This window comes from Pseudochaenichthys georgianus, chromosome 5 (genome assembly GCF_902827115.2).
Source record: "Pseudochaenichthys georgianus chromosome 5, fPseGeo1.2, whole genome shotgun sequence".
NCBI classification, from domain to species: domain Eukaryota; kingdom Metazoa; phylum Chordata; class Actinopteri; order Perciformes; family Channichthyidae; genus Pseudochaenichthys; species Pseudochaenichthys georgianus.
In genome coordinates, this window is record NC_047507.1 from 19,533,543 (window position 1) to 19,554,677 (window position 21,135).

At 41.2% G+C, this 21,135-nt stretch overlaps 1 protein-coding gene across 2 annotated transcripts; it reads right to left on the bottom strand.

Moving 5' to 3' along the window:
- Nucleotides 1–282: 282 nt before the first annotated feature.
- bicd2 (bicaudal D homolog 2 (Drosophila)) lies at nucleotides 283–19,599 on the bottom strand. 2 transcript variants are annotated; one of them, XM_034082641.2, is made up of 8 exons: nucleotides 19,111–19,599; nucleotides 15,583–15,795; nucleotides 7,071–7,223; nucleotides 5,685–6,140; nucleotides 4,080–5,072; nucleotides 3,741–3,892; nucleotides 3,042–3,267; nucleotides 283–1,652 (listed from the first exon to the last, which is right to left on the bottom strand). In XM_034082641.2, exons 1-8 carry the CDS (start codon nucleotides 19,348–19,350, stop codon nucleotides 1,650–1,652), a joined length of 2,436 nt encoding a protein of 811 aa, XP_033938532.1. In that variant the 5' UTR covers nucleotides 19,351–19,599; the 3' UTR covers nucleotides 283–1,649. The 2 variants fall into 2 exon arrangements, with proteins under 2 accessions (XP_033938532.1, XP_033938533.1); XM_034082642.2 differs by lacking the exon at nucleotides 19,111–19,599 and adding an exon at nucleotides 16,128–16,194.
- Nucleotides 19,600–21,135: the final 1,536 nt, after the last annotated feature.

Sequence of the window (21,135 nt, forward strand, 5' to 3'; positions counted from 1 at the left end):
ATGCTGAGATGTATTTACAATAAAACGAGACAATGATCTCCAAACTATGGCTAAACACATTAGTAAACTGTTTCGTTGTACATTTCAAAATGTAAAAGGGTAAATGTCACGTTCAAATTAGATCCAACTTTGTGTCGTATGAGACTAGAAAGTGCATGTATACATGAATTCATTTCTTAGTGATCAGAAAGGCATATACATGGTAATAGTGAAGCCTTTTCTCAACTCTTGGAGGCATAATAATTGACTCTTAACAAGCAATATAGGATAATGTCTCAACAGTGAAAGAATGAAGCTTTATTAAAAATGACAATTGGATGAGTAACATTATGCTTGCATGATAATGAACCAAAATTACACTTTTAAAGTTAATTTATTTGTTCACCATCCATAACTGTTAGCAGTAACCCACAGTCAAACATTTTACTAGTGTTTTACCCCATGTTCAGTCTTCAATGATCAATATTCTGACCAGCCACTTTTACTCTTGACTCCCTTATGAAAGAAAGAGGATAATGGCATCCTGTTGTCTGAACAGTGTCAAATAAATACAATTGTAGATATAGTAAAATCATATAATAAAAAAAAACAATTAGGACCAAGTATGTGAGCAACAATGTGTTTAACATAGCACAAACATTTAGTTGTTTTTTTCTTGCCATGTTTGCAAATTGCAGTCATAGAAACAGACACAAAATGGCATTGCAGGCTTGTTTGCAGATATAAGGACTTAGACGTTTTAAACAAAGGTGTATTAAAACAATAACATTAAAACTCTCCTTCATGAATAAAGTTAATGAATACTTTCAACATCTGACCTTAACTTAGAAATGTTTAAATAAGTCGTAACAAGCATACTGAATTTGTAACAGCTTTGCCATGTCTACAAAGGACAAGCACACAACATGTAGTAATACCCTGAAACTGAAGTTCCATATTTGCAGGATCGTCTTTAGTGAAAATAATATATTTCATATTTCTTTTTATCAGATAAACAGGAACAAAAGTTATCAATTATCTTGAAACCTAGAAAGTGTTTATATGGGTTGTCAGAAACGCACCCATACATTTAAGGCCAAAAGGAAAACAACTAAGGCAGAAAAGTGTTTATGTCCCTCTCGTTAGATTCTGGTTTAAAAGCAGTTACCACATTATCTCTCAATGTGTTGCTAGGAAATAAATAAGGATAAAAAATATGTTGAACCACTTAAAAATATCACCTGGTAGATGAACATGCACATCTGGTAAAAAAAAAATGAATGTATAATATTTCAAATAATTAGTAGGATTTTTAGAAAGATAGAGGAATCAGCTATGGGTAGGGAAAGCGAAAAAGTGCACAGTCATGGTAACATTGGCAATGAGAGAACAGCAAAGGCCTGCGCTGATGCTTTCTATGGTTCAATAATAATAGTGGTGCATATTGTTGGAAGACTGCAGAGGACCGCTGATGCGACGAGTCATTCCCTCTTAATGTTCACTCTGGTTTTGGCACTCTAAAACAAGGCCCTGGGCAATGACTGATGTATATGTTCGAGTGTTAACATTAACATGATTTGGAGCATGATTAGAGAGTGAAGGAACCGGGTGACTGGAGACTGTCACAGACAGGCTGACGGAGCTCCTTAAGGACACTTGGCATGATTGGTTTACTGCAAATAGAAACACAGAAACAGAAGAGAAATCACATTAATTAGATTGTTGGTTGATTGTTGAAATGTGTATTTCCACTGAATCAAGTTATATAATTAAGGTAACATTAGATGAAAGCAGAAGAATGAGGGGTGTAATGCATGCAGGATTCAGTAAGGGGTCACTGATAATACAGGGACATTTTACATGATCTCGATGTCATTATCATTCAAATAATTAAATCAAACTCTTCACTTCCTGAATATGATACAGAAAATAGAGAATAGTATATCACTAGTCATAGAACACAAGCCTTTTCGGCTCAGTGAGCGAATAAAGGAGTTGTAACATGAACTGACCTTAAATATAAATGAATTCTTCAAGATAAATATCGAGGTAGATAACACATGTATGTAACATCATTGTAAACATTGTTATTAAACCTCTTCATCCAACTCGTTTTCAGGCCAGAATATCTAAGCACTTCTTCAAATAATTCTTTTGTTGGTTACATGTGGCATCATCCGCTCACAAAACAAATGACCCGCACACTTACTAATGATATATTTCTATAATTATCACATATACATTTGGAATTGGATGTAGCCCGGAAGCTAATTCAGTTGAATTCAATTTAGAATTCAAGTTTCATGTTTCATGTGGATCGCAAGCCAAATAACGATATATAAATATCACAAGGAAAATAACACTTATACTTCATGCTCAGGAGATGTGTGCCTTCCTTGAGCCCAAATGAATATATTCTGTATATTATTTGACATGAATAGTAGCACAGAGAGGAATGGTTCTGCTAAACCAGTCTAACATTGTGAGCACAATCATGAAAGCATATTTAGACAGTATGAAGTTGATTTTTTATTGTGTTCTGGTTTAATGTTTCAGTATTTGTAAGCAACCTTGACTGAAATAATATTGCTTTCATTTTACTTTTTAATGGTTATTTCATTTGTTATTTTTTTGTAAGAAGGGGCAGGTCGAATAAGATGTCCTTCTCCCTGCTCCTTTCCACCATGCGCTATACCTTTGTTTTTAAAACCCAGTATGAGTGTACACGTTTCGTAAAGTGAACATGTTTTGTTTTAAAATAACTGCCATGTGTGGAATGAATAAATAAATAAATGTACTGTACAGGATAAAGAAATAATACTAGTATGCCATATATTATGTTAGAGGTATAATGGCTCCAAAACAGAGAGCTTAGAGTGAGAACAAATTAGTGAATGCACAGCCCGAGAGAAAAATCTTGCAAAAATAAAGATACAAAAATACAAATAATAATAAAGATGTAGAGGTTTAAAAGGGCCACTTGAAGCCTTGCAGAAGAACCCAGAGCCTCTGCAGGTGCTCTGTGGCTCACAGTTGGTTCTGCAGTAGAGCATACGACTTACATGTTTGCTGGCAGAGGCTCCCTTTGTGTTGCCCTTGCCTCCTCCGGCTGTGGCGCTGCTGCGGCGGGCCTGCTCATGGTCAAACTCCAAGTCCTCCAGGCGCTGGGTTAAGGCCAGTTTCTGCTGGATCGCCATACGTAACAAAGAGTTCAGAGTCTTCTTCTCATCCTCAGCAGCAATCAGCTGCCTCTGCATGTCATCCAGCTGGATCACATACTCATCACACCTGAGGGGAGGAGAGGGAGATGTAGAGAAAAGAGAGAGAGGGGGGGGATAAGAAGAAACCAGAGAGGAACATTATATCCAGCAGGTGGAGCAGCTTGCCTTTTATCCACTGCTGCAGTCACATGGGCTCTCCATTCCCGAGACAGCAATTTCCAGATGGGAGGATGAGGTTTCTGCTAGCTCACTCACACAGTATTACATCAGACTGTTCCCACAATGCCTTGTGTCTTATACACACCAACATGAAATATTTAACATTTTCTTTTTTCATTTGTAGGAGAAATATGCTAAAATTAGTGAAAAATTAACATGATTTAAATAAATGTCCTCTCTAATCTGGTAATTTTCTCATATTTCCATTGAAGTATACAGGACATTAGTAGGTTTGAATAATGTTGTGTCTTGGCTAATTTCATGTTTGTCAGGAATAAAAATGTAAATAAGTGCTTGTTCCCATTTAGGTAGTAATCATACCTTGTAGCAAACATGGCTCGAAGAGATGAGAACATGGCGGCATCTTCTTTCAGAGCCTTGAGTTCATTGCGGAGCTTCATGATCGTCTCCGTCACCATGCCCTTCTCGCTCTCATACTTACTCTTCAGGTTGGCCAGCGCACCCTCAGCCGTCTAAAAGGGAATAAGAACTTATATAAGTATTCATTCATTATTCATTTATTGCACTGCGGTTATTTTAGGCCTAAGTCTATCTGAGAAACAATGAACATCCTTCCTTTGGGAAACATAAGCAGCAGCAGCAGCAGCAGCGTGCATACAGCTGGGCCACACACATACAGACACACTGGGATCCTCTGACCTGTTTGTTGGCCTTCAGCACGGCTCTGAGAGTGGCAATCTGTTCCCTTTTGGTGCTCAGCAGGGACTTCAGTTTGAGGATCTCTCCAATGCAAGCCTCTTTGTCCTTGTCTGCCACTGTGCTCCGCTTCAGGTTTGCAAGTCTTTGACGGGACAGCTCCATGGTGCGGTCCACCGCCTGCTGCAGGTGGAGGATCTGGTCCCTGATGATGGCCACGAGGTTATACACGTTCATGGGTTCTGGCCGGTGCTCTAGGGCGGATGTGACTGTGGTGCTGCCGGAGCTTTCAGATTCAGATTCAGTGATCAGCCCGTTGGTGAGAAGTATGGAAGACTGGTGCTCCTTCCCTTCTTTACCTCTTCTCACTATGGCCTTGCCTTCCTTGTAGTAGTCCAGCATGACGCGGTTGGGCGTCTCGTTGTTGCACATACACACATGGTTGTAGAGATTGGCCAGCTCCTCACTGAACGTTATGAGCTCATCCTGCGCCACGTTAAGGCTGCCGAGTGATTCTCCCGCCGACGTGCTGACCAGACGCAGCTCCTTCTCCAGACGAGTCACATCTGCTTGATCCGCCTGGCTGATCTTCTCCAGGGACGCCAACTTCGACCTGAGTTCATGGACATCGTTATCGAACCGCGAGCGCTCCTCCTCATACTGTGTTCGACACTCCTCGTACTTGGACCGCAGCGTCTTCAGTTCCTGCCTCAGCTCCCCAGCTTCAGACACAGCCACTGTGTATTTACACTGCAGGATCTCCGGCCCGTTGATGTCCAGCTCGTAGTAGTCTCCGTCATCGTGGCTGTCCCGGTCTTTTTCACTGTCCAGAGCAGAATGGCGCTCCTTACTGGCCTGTAGCTTCCTCATGGCAGTGAGGTTCTCAGTCAGCTTGTTGACCGTTTCCTTTTGCTCAGACACAGTCCCATAGGCCTGCTCCAGGTGCTTCTGGTTCTCCTGGAGAGAGTTGATCAGGGACGATTTCTCTCGCTCCACCTAAACATATAAAAAGAAAGGCATTTTCAAAATTGCATGTACAACTGATAAATCCAAAGATGATCAACAATCATGTATTTACAATGTAAGCAACACTTGATGTGGACAGTTACAGTTCTGACTACGTTAAATGTATATATTAATCCTGCGCATTGACATTTTGTATTAACTATTGTTGCTGTTTTGGCATCGTCAACAAAACATTTCTTCAAAATCTTAAATCCCTGATGAGCTTTGTGCATTTACTTAGCTTGTCTATTGATGTAATGTTCAAATGGATTGAATATTAATCCACAAACCTTCGTAAACATTTCTTAAAATATATCGGTCATGAATGGAGACATTGTTTTATTACAGATATATTATTCAACTGACCCATTTAGTTTTAACACAAATAAATGTTTGGGCATTTTACTACTTGTATGGGCTTTCAAAGAGTAAACTACAGGCCAGATACATCAGCTGAGATCAAAGAGTTACCCAAGAGCAGTTAGGAAGGACAATCAACTACTCCTGTGCATTACATACTTTGTAATTCATTTATTTTTGAGTGAATGTGTTGATAATATCTGATCAGGCCATACATTGTGGTTATGGAGGCCGACTTCATACCTGCATAAGCTGTTGTTTGAGTTTCTGGATCTCAGAGATGTTGAGCTCGGTCAGCAGGTCGTCCACCAGGCCGGGAGCCGGCTTGAAAGCCTCTCTCTTGTTCCCTCTGTTGTCTTCCTCACACTCTGCCATCTTGGCCAAGCCATTTTCAAAGCCTCTGATCAGATCGTCGTTGTCCGGCTCGTAGAAGATGGAGTGATCATCGTGCAGCTTTAGGTTGTCGATGGAGATGTTGAAAGGGCTGCTGTACAAGGAGCCGCCGATGGTCATGTAGTGGGAGAGCTCCTTTCGAAGAGTGGTCTTCTGCTCACGCTCGGTTTTAATCGTTTCTAAGGCCTCAGTCAGCTGTCGTTCGGCGATTTCTCTCAGACGCATGGCTTCCTCCAGCTGGCTGTGAAGGCACTGAGAGTCCTCCTCCAGACGCCGGATCTCATGCTTTAGACCTTCAAACTCCACCTAAGCAGACGGTCAAAAATAATAATTAAACTACATTTAACTTTTTTGATTTGTGGCGCGTGCTTCAACACGTGCATTTTGGTTTATTCAAGGCATTCATTTTGTTATTCTACAGTATTGTTGTTTTATAGTTATTTGTTCATGTAAATAACCCAATTTATGTTCTTTGAAATTGAAAAGGATATTGTGTTGGTTACTTTTGTTGCAGTTGTATATATGTCTTAAGTGTAATTTGGCTTGGCTTCCTATTTTGTATGGACATGCTTTTATTTTGAAGGAGAGTTAGTGCTGTTGACAGGAAGTTGTTGTTGCTATGGAAACAACGTGACAGACAAAAGGAGCGGAGATTAACGGAGAAAAGTCATATCTACATATAAAGACGGAGAAAGTAAACAATAAAGTTGATGGTTAAGTGTTAGCACCCCCCGAAGAGGCACAAGCTCTTACGTTGATATTGGAGATTTCAATAAATAAAAAAATAAATAAAAAGAATATCCGAATAACGAAATTGAAAACCGAATAGTGGGCCAACGGCCAAATATTCGGATATTCGGGTACAGCCCTACCTCTTTGGTGGGTTTTTTGTATGCCAAGGTGCCTAACATAGTGCAAAAATGACCATACAAATATTTCATAAAATCTTAATTGCAACTACTAATAAGGTGAACAGCAAAAATCTAAAGTGTAGGTGGAGCAGTTGACATGTCTTGCCTTGTCACTTTCTTACATGACATAATGACTATGTGGTTTTATTGGTGCATGAACATTTTTTACGTGTGTGGTTTTGTTCTTAAAAAGGAGTTTATACGCGAAAAACGTTACCATTTGTTAATAAAAAGGAGTTTATACGGCAAAAACTTGACTATTTCCCATCATTTTCACCCAATTCAATTTGTGCAACGAAGTGAGGTTCCATGTTCTTTAGCTCACCTGGTTCTGTCTCAGCACAGAGACTTGTTTCTGAAGAGTGATGTTCTCGTCCTCCAGCTCGCTGTAGTCCTGCAGCAGACGAGCCTCCCGTACCTCACACTCTCTCAGGTCATCACGCAGCTGACCCCGCTGCAGCTCCACCAGCTCTGAACCCTACAACAGGGAGAATGCATGACAATAAACACAAAATTTAAAAATTAAAAAGGGAAAAACCGGTGCTTATCAGGCACAAGCTCCGAACCGGCCCTGGAACCGCATTGATGTGAAAGGGGCAACATGCAGGGCCCCGCAGTCATCCAGCTCATCCTGACATGGCTGTGTGACTGACCCGAGTTTACGCCTCCTCGTTCTGATAGCTCCGTCCCTTCGCTCCAACCCCCCTTCCTCCCCATGTTCCTCTCCCGACATCTACAGGTGAAAATTACTTTAGCGACACATTCATCGCCACCTGCGATCTACGGAGGCCTGCTCGTCGCGAAGAGACGGAGAGGCTCCACCTGTTGCTGCCTGCGATCTGCGATCTACGGAGGCCTGCTCCCACCTGTAGAATACGGCTGTACTGGAGAGGTTTTTACCCCGGAGTCATCGCGGAGAGACGGAGTGGATCCACGCTTCGGGCTTGGCCTGCTTTCACCGGGCGTGTGCTGCTGTGCGGAGGAGGATTTTACCACCGCTGGGGCCTGCTTTCCACCTGTCCTGGTGCTGCTGTTGCAGAGGCCTGCTTTCACCCCGGGGATACCACGGAGGGACCGGAGCGCTTCCACGCTGCTGTTTTCGCCTGTCCTTTGCTGCTGTGCTGATTTTTCTCCAGGAACATCGCGGATACTGTGTGCTGGTCTGGGAAAATGGCCCATATCGGGATTCTGCTGTGCCTGTTAAGTGTTTTGGACTATGAGAAGATCTCTAGTCATTCTGAGAAGTCTACTGGATTCAGGTCTGTTCTGCCACCCGCAGTGGGCATCCCCTGCAAAGGTTCGGATATGTTGCACAAACAATTACCGGTTGCCTTGTCACAGACAATCTGCTCGACAAGATATGTTTGTCTTTTTTGTTTTCCTGCGATGATGGTTCTTCAGGACTGCTTCTTAAGCTCTAATCACACTCTCGCAGACTTTTCCGGTGTTTCTAAAGTAGATGACAATGTATGTGTGTCGCTTAAGAGGAAAAGATGCCTGTTTTTTTTTGTTGTTATTACTGTCAGGAAATGTACAACCTAACCCTGGTCCGCCCAGTTGTAGTAGTCAGATCGCTACGCCTGCTGATTTTAAAGCTAGGTCTGGGTTGGGTTTCATCCACTTGAATGTGCGCAGTCTGTTAGGTAAACTAGATTTTGTCCGCATCTGGGCGAGCTCGACTGACGTCATTGTTTTATCAGAAACATGGCTAAACAAATCTATTTTGGCCTCTGACATTGCCTTAAATGGTTATAATGTGTATCGTTCCGACCGGCCTAATAAAGGTGGTGGCGTTGCCATTTATGTTAAGAATAAGTTCAGTGTAACCACATTAGTTTCCAAATCTATCAGTAAGCAATTCGAATTTTTAGCCTTAAATATAGAAGTGGCAAAGGGTCAACAGGTCATAGTAGTGAGTTGTTACAGACCCCCCTCAGCTGTCAAAGACACCTTGTCTTCACTAGCAAATATTTTATCTCAACTAGACTACAAGGAAATAGTGCTACTTGGAGATTTTAACTGGGACTGGTTAACTGCAGTGTCAGAGGATTTTAAAAACCTTTGTATCTCTTTGAATGTTACTCAGATTGTGGACAGTCCTACTCGCCCTAACATTAAGTCCCCTAATAAATCCTCCCTAATTGATCTCATTTTAACTAATGTTCACCATAAATATTCATCTGTGGGAGTATTTGCAAATGATCTGAGTGATCACTGTGTTGTAGCCACAATTAGGGACACTGGGGTTCAAAAGGTTAAACCTCATATTATTATTAAGAGAGACATAAAACATTTTGTGGAGCAGGGTTTTGTTCATGATCTGTTTGGGTTTGATTGGGGAAAAATCGATCTGTGTGCTGATGTAGAAACTGCATGGTCTTATTTTTATCTTGCTTTTATGGAGATCATTGATAGACATGCACTCCTGCGTACATTTAGAGTGAAGGGACGAGACAATCCTTGGTTTTCTGCTGAACTGTCTTGTCTCCTGCATGAGAGAAACAAGGCCTGGACAAAGGCTAGGCAATCAGGCTCAGAGGTAGAATGGCTGCGTTTTAGGCAGCTAAGGAATAGCTTCACTTCAAATGTCAAAAGTGCAAAGTCGAAGTACTATTTGTCAGTTACCACAGAAAACCTAAATAATCCTAGGAAATTTTGGAAAGCCATAAAATCGATATCCACCGGTGAGATCCGTAAGGAGCTACCTCCGTGCCTTACCACAGCATCTGGCTCTATATCGGACAGGGCTACTATGCTAAATTGCTTTAATGAGCATTTTGTGTCCTGCGGTTCTATGTTTGATTCTGTTTCTAACTCTGCTTCTGTGAACACCCCAATTCGTGACTCTGAACAATGTGGTCTGGAAAACCCTTTCAGTTGTACTCCTTTTACTGTCAATGTTGTTCATGAAGCCTTATCTAAGCTAGATCCTAAGAAACCGGCTGGCCCGGACAACGTAGAACCTTTCTTTTTAAAGATAGCTGCAGATTTTATTGCTCTTCCTCTCACTTCTCTTTTTAACCTCTCCCTCAGCACAAATGCAATTCCAAAAGTATGGAAGTCAGCTTATGTCTTGCCTTTGCTAAAAGGAGGGGAGGCAACTATTTTAAATAACTATAGGCCAATCTCTAAATTGTCAGTTCTGGCGAAGGTGCTCGAACGCCTAGTGAGTGAACAGGTAAAGGAGTTTTTATGTAAAAATGATATCCTGTCTAAACATCAGTCAGGCTTCAGAAAGCAACATAGCACCATCACTGCGACAATGAAAGTGGTGAATGACATTACGAGTATTTTAGATAATAAGCAGAGTTGTGCAGCTCTATTTATTGACCTTTCCAAAGCGTTTGATGCCGTCGATCATCGCATCTTAAAGCAGAGGCTACTCAGTATTGGCATATCCAGCCATGCAGTAGGGTGGTTTATAAACTACCTCTCTGAAAGGTCCCAATGTGTTCATTTTGATGGGCTGTCTTCTGAGTGGTTAAACATTGCTAATGGTGTTCCTCAAGGTTCTGTTTTAGGTCCACTTTTATTCTCCATATATATCAACAGTTTAGGTGAAAATGTGAATGAAGCTACTTTACATTTTTATGCGGACGATACCATGATGTACTGTGCAGGTCCCTCCATTAAGGAGGCTGGTGTTAAATTACAGGCTGTTTTTAACATTATTCAGACTCAGCTTGCTGAACTTAAGCTTCTTTTTAAATGTTGATAAAACTAAGGTAATGCTATTTTCAAAAGCTAAAAAGACACCAGAGCCTGTTTTGGATATTGTTACTATGCAAGGACAAGTACTTGAAGTGGCTACCTGTTATAAATACCTAGGTATCTGGCTTGATGATTGTCTTACTTTTAAACTTCATGTCAATAACCTGCTTAAAAAGCTGAGGGTTAGACTAGGTTTCTTTTTCAGAAACAAGTCCTGTTTCTCGCTTGAGGCCAGGAAAAGGCTAGTCACTGTGACCTTTTTACCTGTGCTGGACTATGGTGATTTGTTGTATATTAATGCACCTGCCTATTGCCTGAACAAGTTAGATGCCGCCTATCACAGCGCAGTGAGATTTGTCACTAATTGTAAAGCACTTCCACATCACTGTACCCTGTATGCCAGGGCAGGTTTGCCATCACTTACTGTAAAGAGGCTCAGTCATTGGTACACGTTTATTTATAAAGCTTTGTTGGGTAAACTCCCGTATTATATCTGCTCTCTGATAACACAGAGAGTTGCAAGCAGCTATTGTCTGAGATCGCATGATGTAGTATTGTTAGATGTGCCAAGAGCAAGGACTGTCTTAGGTAAGACAGCTTTTATGTGCGCAGCTCCACTTGCTTGGAACAATCTTCAGCAAGAATTGAAACTGAGCAATCTCATTCCTCTGCATGTTTTTAAAGCTAGGCCAAATGAAATGCTTGTTGATACTATGGGCACTTGTAAATGTCTATAACTATGTAAATGTATCCTGTAAATATAATGTCCTTTATTGTTTTATGTTTTTCATGTGGAACCTATATGCTGCAAGTCTCCCTTGAAAAAGAGATCTCTGATCTCAATGGGACCAATCTCGTTAAATAAAGGTTTGAAATGAAATGAAAAAAATGCTCTATGCATTTTATCTATTGAAAATGACCCATGAAGTGCACACTACATTCTTGCTACTGCCTAGCTCAGGGGTGGGGAACCTCCGGCCCCCGGGCCGTACACGGCCCGCTAGACAATTTGGTACGGCCCTCGAGGTAATTTATGTACACACGCAAAAAAGAAAAACATTAAAGAAATCTAGACCGCAAAAAAATTAAACAAGCGAGCGCCTGTTTTTCCTGGCCAAGGTCAGGGTCCTTCAACACAACACGAGCCTAACTGTCATCACGTGGTATATGTCTCGTCTGACACAGAGGGCTCTGGTCTGACAGGGGTGCAGTTCTGACGGAAAGCACCGGAACGCGGCTCCGGCACTTCCAACAATTGCAGTACCCATAAGGAGCCGTACACATGCTGCAGTTTCTGCGTGGCTGTATCTTTAGTTGAAAGCCCAGTGGCGATCTGCTCATCTGTCATACTGATCATACAGTCAATAACTTTGTTGTTATTAGCATCTGGTTAGCTAGCTATGCTAACGAATATAAGAAGCATTTTCTCCAACCAGTGAGGTAAAGGCACATCTTTATATGATCTTTATAGTTATAAAAAAACAAGAGAATAAAGTAAACAGGTATAAAATAATATATGACAGTAAAAAAAAGTTGTTATTAATAAACAAGAATACAGTTTGAAAGGAGAGTGATTTGTAAAATATCCACAAAGAAAAAGAAAATCTGCTTACAGTTCTGTTTCATCTGGGTGTTGAGAGATGTTTCCATAGATCTACTAATGTTGCTCTCAAAGTGCACCAGATTGATGCTTTCAACTTAAACATTTAAAAAATAATCTAGTTTGACCCCCCTAGAGGAGGTTAGGCCCCCCCCACACTTAAATCATGTCCACATGAATAGGAAACTAAATACATTTGCACACATCTTGTGTCCACATCTTTCTGTTTTGGTGTCCATGCCACCGTGCACGTGCATGCATGCGCGAGTCATGGTGAAATATCTGGATTTAGAGGTTGCTTTTTCTTTGCACAGCATGAAAGAAAGGCGAAATGAATGGGCTGTGATTTTAGTATTTTTAAGCAGCGGTCAATAATTTGTACGGCCCTCGGAGGATGTTGTAAAAATTGAAATGGCCCTTGAGAGGAAAAAGGTTCCCCACCCCTGGCCTAGCTGGTCAAGTGACATGAGTATCAGCGTGTCAGCATGTTTCACATAGCACAGGGTAAGACTTTGGCAGGTGTCTGTAATGACAGAAGGAGGACATGGTCCACTTACCAATCCATGCTACAGAGCCCTGGCAGAGGACATCCTTTGTGTCACCCACAGTGGACCATTACATCATCTTTCCTGCTGCTCCTAGGCAGACCCTCCCCCACTACCAGCACCGGCTTCAACTCTCTAACAACTCACCCTGACAACTAGTGGCTGTCTGGCCTCAACGTCAATCTAAACTTAAATCATTTAAACTAACCGTCTCTCTTTATATTTCTCTTTTAACTGGTGACATTATTGGGAAGATGTGTACCATTTCAAACACACTAGTACTTTGATTCAGTTATTGGCTCTTACATCTGTGAGATAAACTAAACTAGATGTTAGCATACCACACGTGTAAATGGTGGATCTGTATGTCAACAATGTCTAGGGAGCAATTTCAAGTTAACATTAGTAATACTCAGATTGACTTGGTAAAATGCAGTTTTAATCTGTACATCAGGGGTGGGGAACCTTTTTCCTCTCAAGGGCCATTTCAATTTGTACAATATCCTCCGAGGGCTGTATACAAGTTATTGACCTCTGCTTAAAAATACTAAAATCACAGATTCATTTCGCCTTTCTTTCATGCTGTGCAAAGAAAAAACAACCTCTTAATCCAGATATTTTACCATGACTCGTGCACGCATGCATGCACGTGCACGGTTGTGGCATGACCACCAAAACAGAAAGATATGGACACAAGATGTGTGCGAAAGTATTTAGTTTCCTATCCATGTGGACATTATTTAAGTGTGGGGGGGGGGAAGCTAACATCCTCTAGGGCGGGGCATGCTCCCCCGGGAAGATTTTTTTTTAAATGTTGAAGCAGATCTCTTCTGGATATTTTACAAATCACTCACCTTTCAAACTGTGTTCTTGTTTATTAATAACAACTTTGTTTTACTGTCATATTAGTATTTTATACCTGTTTACTTTATTCTCTTAACTATAATGATCATATAAAGATGTGCCTTTACCTCACTGGTTGGAGAAAAAGCTTCTTATATTCGTTAGCATAGCTAGCTAACCAGATGCTAATAACAACAAAGTTATTGACTGTATGATCAGTATGACAGATGAACAGATCGCCACTGGGCCTTCAACTAAAGACACAGCCACGCAAAAACTGCGGCATGTGTACGGCTCCTTATGGGTTCTGCCATTTTTTAAGTGCCGGAGCCGCGTTCTGGTGCTCTCCGTCAGAACTACACCCCTGTCAGACGAGACATATACCACGTGATGACACGTTAGGCTCGTGTTGTGTTCAAGTACCCTGACCTTGGCTAGGAAAAACAGACACTCGCGTGTTTAATTTTTTTGCGGTCTAGATTTCTCTAATTTTTTTCTTTTTTGCTTGTGTTTATAAATTACCGCGAGGGCCGTACCAAATTGTCTCGCGGGCCGTATACGGCCCGGGGGCCGGAGGTTCCCCACCCCTGCTGTACATAAACAGTTCATTCTTAACAGAGACTCTAGAGGCTTCTCAATACTCAAATTTCCCCTCCTCGACTCCCCTCCTCGACTCCCCTCCTCGAGACTTAGTCCCGCCCACAGGAGATGCGAGCGGAGGACCGAGGAGGGGAACCGGGGAAAGAGGAGGGGAAGCAGCAGACGTTTAAAGAAATGAGAACTCCTCTCCTCTGAGCGGTCATATTAAAGCGACGTCCGTTCATTATTACGTGGCAACAGCTGCATCAGCTGTCGAGTGTTTTGTCATATTTTATAATCTCTGTTAGATCAGCTGAACATTGTTCCCCCACATATTTACCTTGAATTCATTGAGAGTGCGGTATAATGAGACAATAACGGGCTACAGATGCGGACACACACACACAAATATATTTATATAAATATATGCAATTTAAAGTATGAGAGCACTCTCATAATAACGTAACACAATCAGAGACTGGATATATCCCCCCCCCCCCCCCCTCTCTCTCTGGTCGCTGAAATGGGGAATTGAAATTACGGGCCAAAAGTTGTATTTGCAAGCATTAAAAGTAAGCAGAGGACACCAAACCAACTGAGACCTGTCTGTCCGCCGCATCTGCGCACACACTGTACCACACACACACACACACACACACACACACACACACACACACACACACACACACACACACACACACACACACACACACACACACACACACACACACACACACACACACACACACACACACACACACACACACACACACACACACACACACACACACACACACACACACACACACACACACACACACACACACACACACACACACACACACACACACACACACACACACTCCTAAAGCATAATCAGGCTACAGCCGTTGTGTATTTTAGTATGTGAAGCACTAAATGTTCTTAGAAAAATATCGACTCTTTGTTTGTATATATCTACTAAACTAAAGCAAATAAAGAGAGTAGGTCTGTTATACTGAGTGATATTTATTTTACACACTGCTCTGCTTTCTGCAGGACCTCACAGCTGTTCTCACTGTAAACATCGCGTTGCGATGAGAGCAGTTTCTAAAATAATATCCAGGGGATGCATGCAGAGCTGTCATTGGCTGAGATAAGTCCGGCCGTGTGTCACGCCTCCACCGTTCCCGGAAATGCATCCGCGGAGGAGCCGTGGAGGAACCATCAGTGTATCCTCGGTTATAGCTCCTCCAGAGAGCCTCCTCGACGCTCGATCCTCGGTCCTCGGTGTGCATTTAGAGAAATGAGACGTCCTTCAAAATGGCGCGCTGAAATTCATTTCCGGGTCACTACCGGAGGACCGAGGAGTCGAGGAGTCGAGGAGGGGAAATTTGAGTATTGAGAAGCCTCTATTACGTTTGTTTAAATACTTACAAATAAAAACATTCATGCTCACTTCATATAAACACATATATTCATAGGTAGAGAGTTAGTTATACTCTTCAGGCTCTAATTTGAAGTCTGCTCCTTATTACTCATGTTTCAATACTTTGATACTTAAAACAGCTCACTCTCACCTCTCTTATTTCCAGGGCAACGGATGACAGGCGATCATTTTCAGCTTGTACGCTGGTGAGGGAACCTTTGGCCTGCCGGAGGTCATTCTGCAGCTCGAGGACCTTCTCCTGGTACAGAGCCTCCTGACTGGCTGACTCCAGCATCAGAGACTCTTCCCTGCTTTCCCCATCTGCTGCCACCTTCCTGTGGGCTGAGTAAGCATGTCTAAAAGCCTGGGGACACAGGGAAAGAATAAACATCAGAAACATATTATAATAAAACATATAATAGCCGGCCTGTTTTAAGAGAGACAAAAAATAACCTCTGGCGGTGATAAAAGTTATCTTACCCAAACATTGTTTATTCCAAAATACCATGCCAGTCATTAATACGGTGACTTGCGTATTATTTTACAGAAAGCCTTAACTGACAATTACTGTCAGCCTGCTGCTACAAATTGGTTTAATGTCACGACGTTCATATTACACAGTGGCAGAGCATGAAAAGAGATTAGTGCAAGCACTGATACATTTGAACTATATGCATTTAGATTCCTCATGCTCACATGACAAGCTGGAGGACGCTGTCGTCCAATCCAAAATCATCTCTTTCAGTTTGGTCTGTCATGGAAATCTGAGTTGAGACAACCACATTTGAATTTACAGTTAAACATTGAGTACATCTCATTTTGATAAAAAGTTGTGCCCCAGACATTTATGTCTGTTTTTCCTCTGCATCTATTACAGTAATCACTACAGTCACTGTTACAAACACATGTCGAGTCAAATCAAACAAATAAACTACTACGACTACAGCACTCAAATAAAACACTATGAATCATCTCCAACTATATCTGCTAATTACAATCTTTGCAAACTTCCTTAATATATACCTATCCTTTACAACTTGACTGATGGAGCAAGTGGTATACAGCCTGGGAGTGATGAGCCTTCATGACCATCAGTGAGTTATTTAAACAATTGCCATTTTACCCTACTGAAATACAGCTTCTTTAAAAAATGACTGATATATATTGCAAAATAAAGCAGAAATTGGTCATATACTGTCAGGCAATTGAACTGAAAAGCTGTTGCATTTGTGGCATACTCAGTCACTTCCGACCAAAATAACAACAAAGAACGCAACAAGATGTCGGGGAAACTGATGAGTCACTCTCTGGTCCCATAAAAGCCTTTCCACAGCATCAAGGTCTAATGGAGGTCACCACTGTGAGTGCACAAATGGAAGGATACCAAGAAAAAGCATATAGGCTTAAGCAGTACTGACAGTCAGAACAAAACTTGAAATAAGATGAATAGGTTAACGTCAGATTCCCACAGCCATCTGATATAAAGGCGTGTGGACATGCAGCCGACAAGCTATTGACACTGAGCCAAACTGGTGACATCACAACTACTGTCCAAGAAAGTCCAGAAACCCACCACCGAGCTGCAGCTCTCCCTACCACCAGTCTCTAACCCCACATCTTCTTTAGCAGAGGTTTTCAGTCAACACACATGTGACAGGCCACTGTCAGTCACAATATGAATCGATCTGCATCCTCCAGCACAGTGGGTGCTAATGGACTCCTATATTTGTGCCATACTCTACTAAAAAGAGAAGTAACAGTCAGCATCATGAGATACCAAGACAATGACCACATCTATGACTCACTGAGTGACTGGACTGCAGTATCTGCCATGAGAGGAAATCCCCATCAGCAAACAACTAAGCATATCCATTGACATTTGTCCAGTGTTCCTCATCCTAACTAGATGATGTGTCACTTATTATTCAGAAATAGAGTTGTAACAATTAGTCAAACATTCTGTCAATTAAATGATTTGATGCTTGTCAAATATGGCACATGTTACATTATTATATGTTAGGCTTTGATTATTAGTTGAATAAAACAAGCAACCTTAATACATGACGGTGAGAATTAGAATGTTGTAGCACTTTTTACAACTGTCTGACAAAATGTTAAACATACAAAATAAAGGCAAGTAAACAAAATGCAAATAATTTGATAGTAAAAACTAATTGTTGATGCAGCTAAATTATTCATATCTAAGTAATGGACTGGCATCCATCTGAGCCCATCTATTACTACTATCTAATACTACTGTTCACAGCCGTTACCTGATCACATTATTATGCATTTGTGGCTTTCTGGCTACCAGTAAAACACCAATGACAAATCGATAACAAGTGGTGACCACAAGTGCTTTCGGATAGTGACACTGCCCGCAAGATTATACAAGACTGACGTTAGTACGCAGACAACCTCTCCTTTGATGTAGGGATAAAACTTCCCACAGTTCTTAATGTCATCCAATATCACTTATTCCTATGTTGTTATTGCATTTTTTTAAAGCATGGTTTATTAGATAGATAATAACGAATGTTTGTGTCGTATTTGGTTGACTTTCAGGTGTCTGAATGTCTCTCTCACATTCAGCTGTGTTGGATGCTGCTTTTACCATCCCACCTTAGGTTTGACTCTTCCTCATTCTCCTATTGTTGGCTCTGATAACTGTCAGATACAGTAGCAAATAGTTATCTAAAAGTGTACATCTCCTTTCAAAGATCAAGGGCTGAGGTGATGTTTATAGCTTTGTTGACAACAGCATGGCTTGAAGTCATAACGTTGTAATGCTAAATTGGGTTATTAAAAGTCTCAGGCAGCTGAATGTAGTTATGGTGAAGATTAAAACCTCCTTGCCATGTGAACCAAGGTCTCTTCTGACTGCTTATCGACCCAAAGACACTGACAAATCCCCCACAAAAAACAATGCTAGCACTGTTGTTGTCTTGGGTTAGAAATGTCTCTCCAAAGAGTATTCTAAATAATTGAAAAGGACATTGGGATACGCATTACAAAAATACCATGGGTTGGCTATCATCTTTCTCAAGCTTCACTTTAAACTGAGCAGCAAAACAGGTCTGAAAAGTGTGTCTTTCTGCTACAGCCTGGACCCTTCCTGTTACTTTTAAACCCAATAAACTCACAGCAGGTTGGCCACATAGGCATCTAAATTTGACATACTGCTGCAGCTGCAGGCTCTGATCTGAAGGCCTCAACCTTACTGCATACCAGGAGCAAGTACGGGCAAGTGACCAAAAAGTAATGTAGTGATGTTTATCCTTCGAGGTGAAGAAATCATTAAACCATACGAATATTGGTTACAATATGATAATCTGCCAGACTTCATATCGTTTTCCAGCCTGTCAGTAGGCTATGCTCTTTGGGGCACTTTGTAGTTTTTGGAGGCATACATTAAAGTTATAGCTGAGCTTTAAAGGAACTAAGGCCATGATTGATATGAACTTCATCCAGTCTATGATTAACTAATATAATTATGATATGATGATTGTGATTACCGATACGAGTGTTGCTGCTACAACCTCTGGTACCGGTTGCTGCCAACAGGACGTTTGCTCGCTTGCTGTTTACTCACATACCGATACATTTAATGGGTTAACGTTAAATCTACCGTAAATCTTCAAAGTGTCAGTGTGTCTGCGTGGCTATGACCCCGGTTTACCTCCTTCAGCTGATCCAGCTCATGTTTGACCGTCTCGTATTCTGTCTCCAACTCATCAAATCGCTGTTTGAGCTGCTGCTTCTCCTCCAGCACCGCCAGCCCGTACTCGGCCGCCTGGATCTTCTCATGTGTCGTCTCACGGAGCTCCCGGCTGAGACGCTCGACCTCCACTTGAAGCCACTGCGGCCCGGCCTCTGTCACCAGTACCGCTTCGGGATATTCCTGCTCCTCCATAGACATATTGGTGAGCCGCCGACTCACCCAGTGTAACGGGACCCAGCCCTGGCTGAGCAGGAGCAGCACAGAAAACCACAGATACCACAAATCACTGCCTGCTTTGTTTGAGCCGCATTGTCGGGACCTAAATGTTATTACGTTCCAGTTGACGTTTCCCGCCGAGGACTTCAACGAAGCTCAACCTCGACGATACTTTTTTCATTTTCGATGAGTTTCTTCAGCCTCTATGTGAAGCTGACAGAGGAAACTTCAGTTGAGATCATCGATTGGGAGAAAAAAGCTTCCCTTTCAAGACATTCAAATCGCCATTAGTGGGAAGGGAAATGTAGTTTTGAGGTTTTTCCAACATATCAAAATCTACGTTCTGCAGCTGTCCTGTTGACTGCAAGTACCAGCATGCATTGTACGGGCCTGGACTGGTTCTGGTAACTTACTGAAGATTTCGATACAGCACCGCCATCTACAGTCTTTATAATGTAACTATGACTATATTAATATGTCATAGACCCACTGCATTATATTTACTTTTTGCTTTGGCTGTAAGATTAGCCTCAGAAGAATCAGAATCGAGTTTATTGCCAGGTACGTTTACAAATACAAGGAATTTGCTTTGGTGTCTGGTGGTGCAAACATAAAAAAAACTAGGAAATAAGTTGTTTATTGAAGTATTTACACCGAATATAAATATACAAAAAAGCTATTCTAAAAAAACGTAGTTCAATGAATATATGACAATATGTGTTAACTTCAGTATATTATATTTTAAAGTGGAGGGCTGTGCAGATATGTGCAAAAATATTTCCCGAGAGATGAACATGAACATTATGGAAGCCCATTTCCGCCACTTGAAAAAAATAAAATCCCCATGAAAAGTCATAATTATGAGATAAAAAAGTCGAAATAATGAGATAAAAAGTCATAATTATGAGATAAAAAAGTCGAAATAATGAGATAAAAAGTCATAATTATGAGATAAGAAAGTCGAAATAATGAGATAAAAAGTCATAATAATGAGATAAAAAGTCATAATAATGAGATAAAAAGTCATAATTATGAGATAAGAAAGTCGAAATAATGAGATAGAAAGTCATAATAATGAGATAAGAAAGTCGAAATAATGAGATAAAAAGTCATAATTATGAGATAAGAAGTGCGCATGCGCTGCAGTGGCGCTGTCTTTAAAGGTCCCTTCATCACCCTGCTGCTCTCCACCATGCAAACAGCATCTATCTAGTCCTAAATAAGGTAACTATTACAGGTGACTTTTGTAAATGTTAGATGTTACATATAGCCTATATTGCAGCTAAACTACAACAATGCAGTTCATAGCTTTGACATTACCTGTTATGAACTATAATATATATGCCTATAGTTTTGTGGTAACGCGCCACTAATGACAATAGTGTAGGCATACTGCTGCTGTGAGTTGCTCTAACTCTAACCCGTGAACGTTACCACACAACTATAGGCATATATATTATATATATTATATTCATAACAGGTAATGTCAAAGCTATAAACTGCATTGTTGTAGTTTAGCTGCAATATAGGCTATATGTAACATCTAACATTTACAAAAGTCACCTGTAATAGTTACCTTATTTAGGACTAGATGCCGTTTGCATGGTGGAGAGCAGCAAGGTGATGAAGGGACCTTTAAAGACACCGCCACTGCAGCGCATGCGCACTTCTTATCTCATAATTATGACTTTTTATCTCATAATTATGACTTTTTAGCTCATTATTTCGACTTTCTTATCTCATTATTATGACTTTTTATCTCATAAT

Bases quoted from the DNA above. Each gene is read 5' to 3' on its own strand.
- bicd2 (XM_034082641.2), bottom strand. From the start codon at position 19,350: ATGTCTATGGAGGAGCAGGAATATCCCGAAGCGGTACTGGTGACAGAG. The intron at 15,796-19,110 runs GTAAACCGGGGT...CTGTGTCCCCAG, and splicing joins AGCTGGATCAGCTGAAGGAG to GCTTTTAGACATGCTTACTC. The intron at 3,268-3,740 runs GTATGATTACTA...TCCTCCCCTCAG, and splicing joins CGAGCCATGTTTGCTACAAG to GTGTGATGAGTATGTGATCC.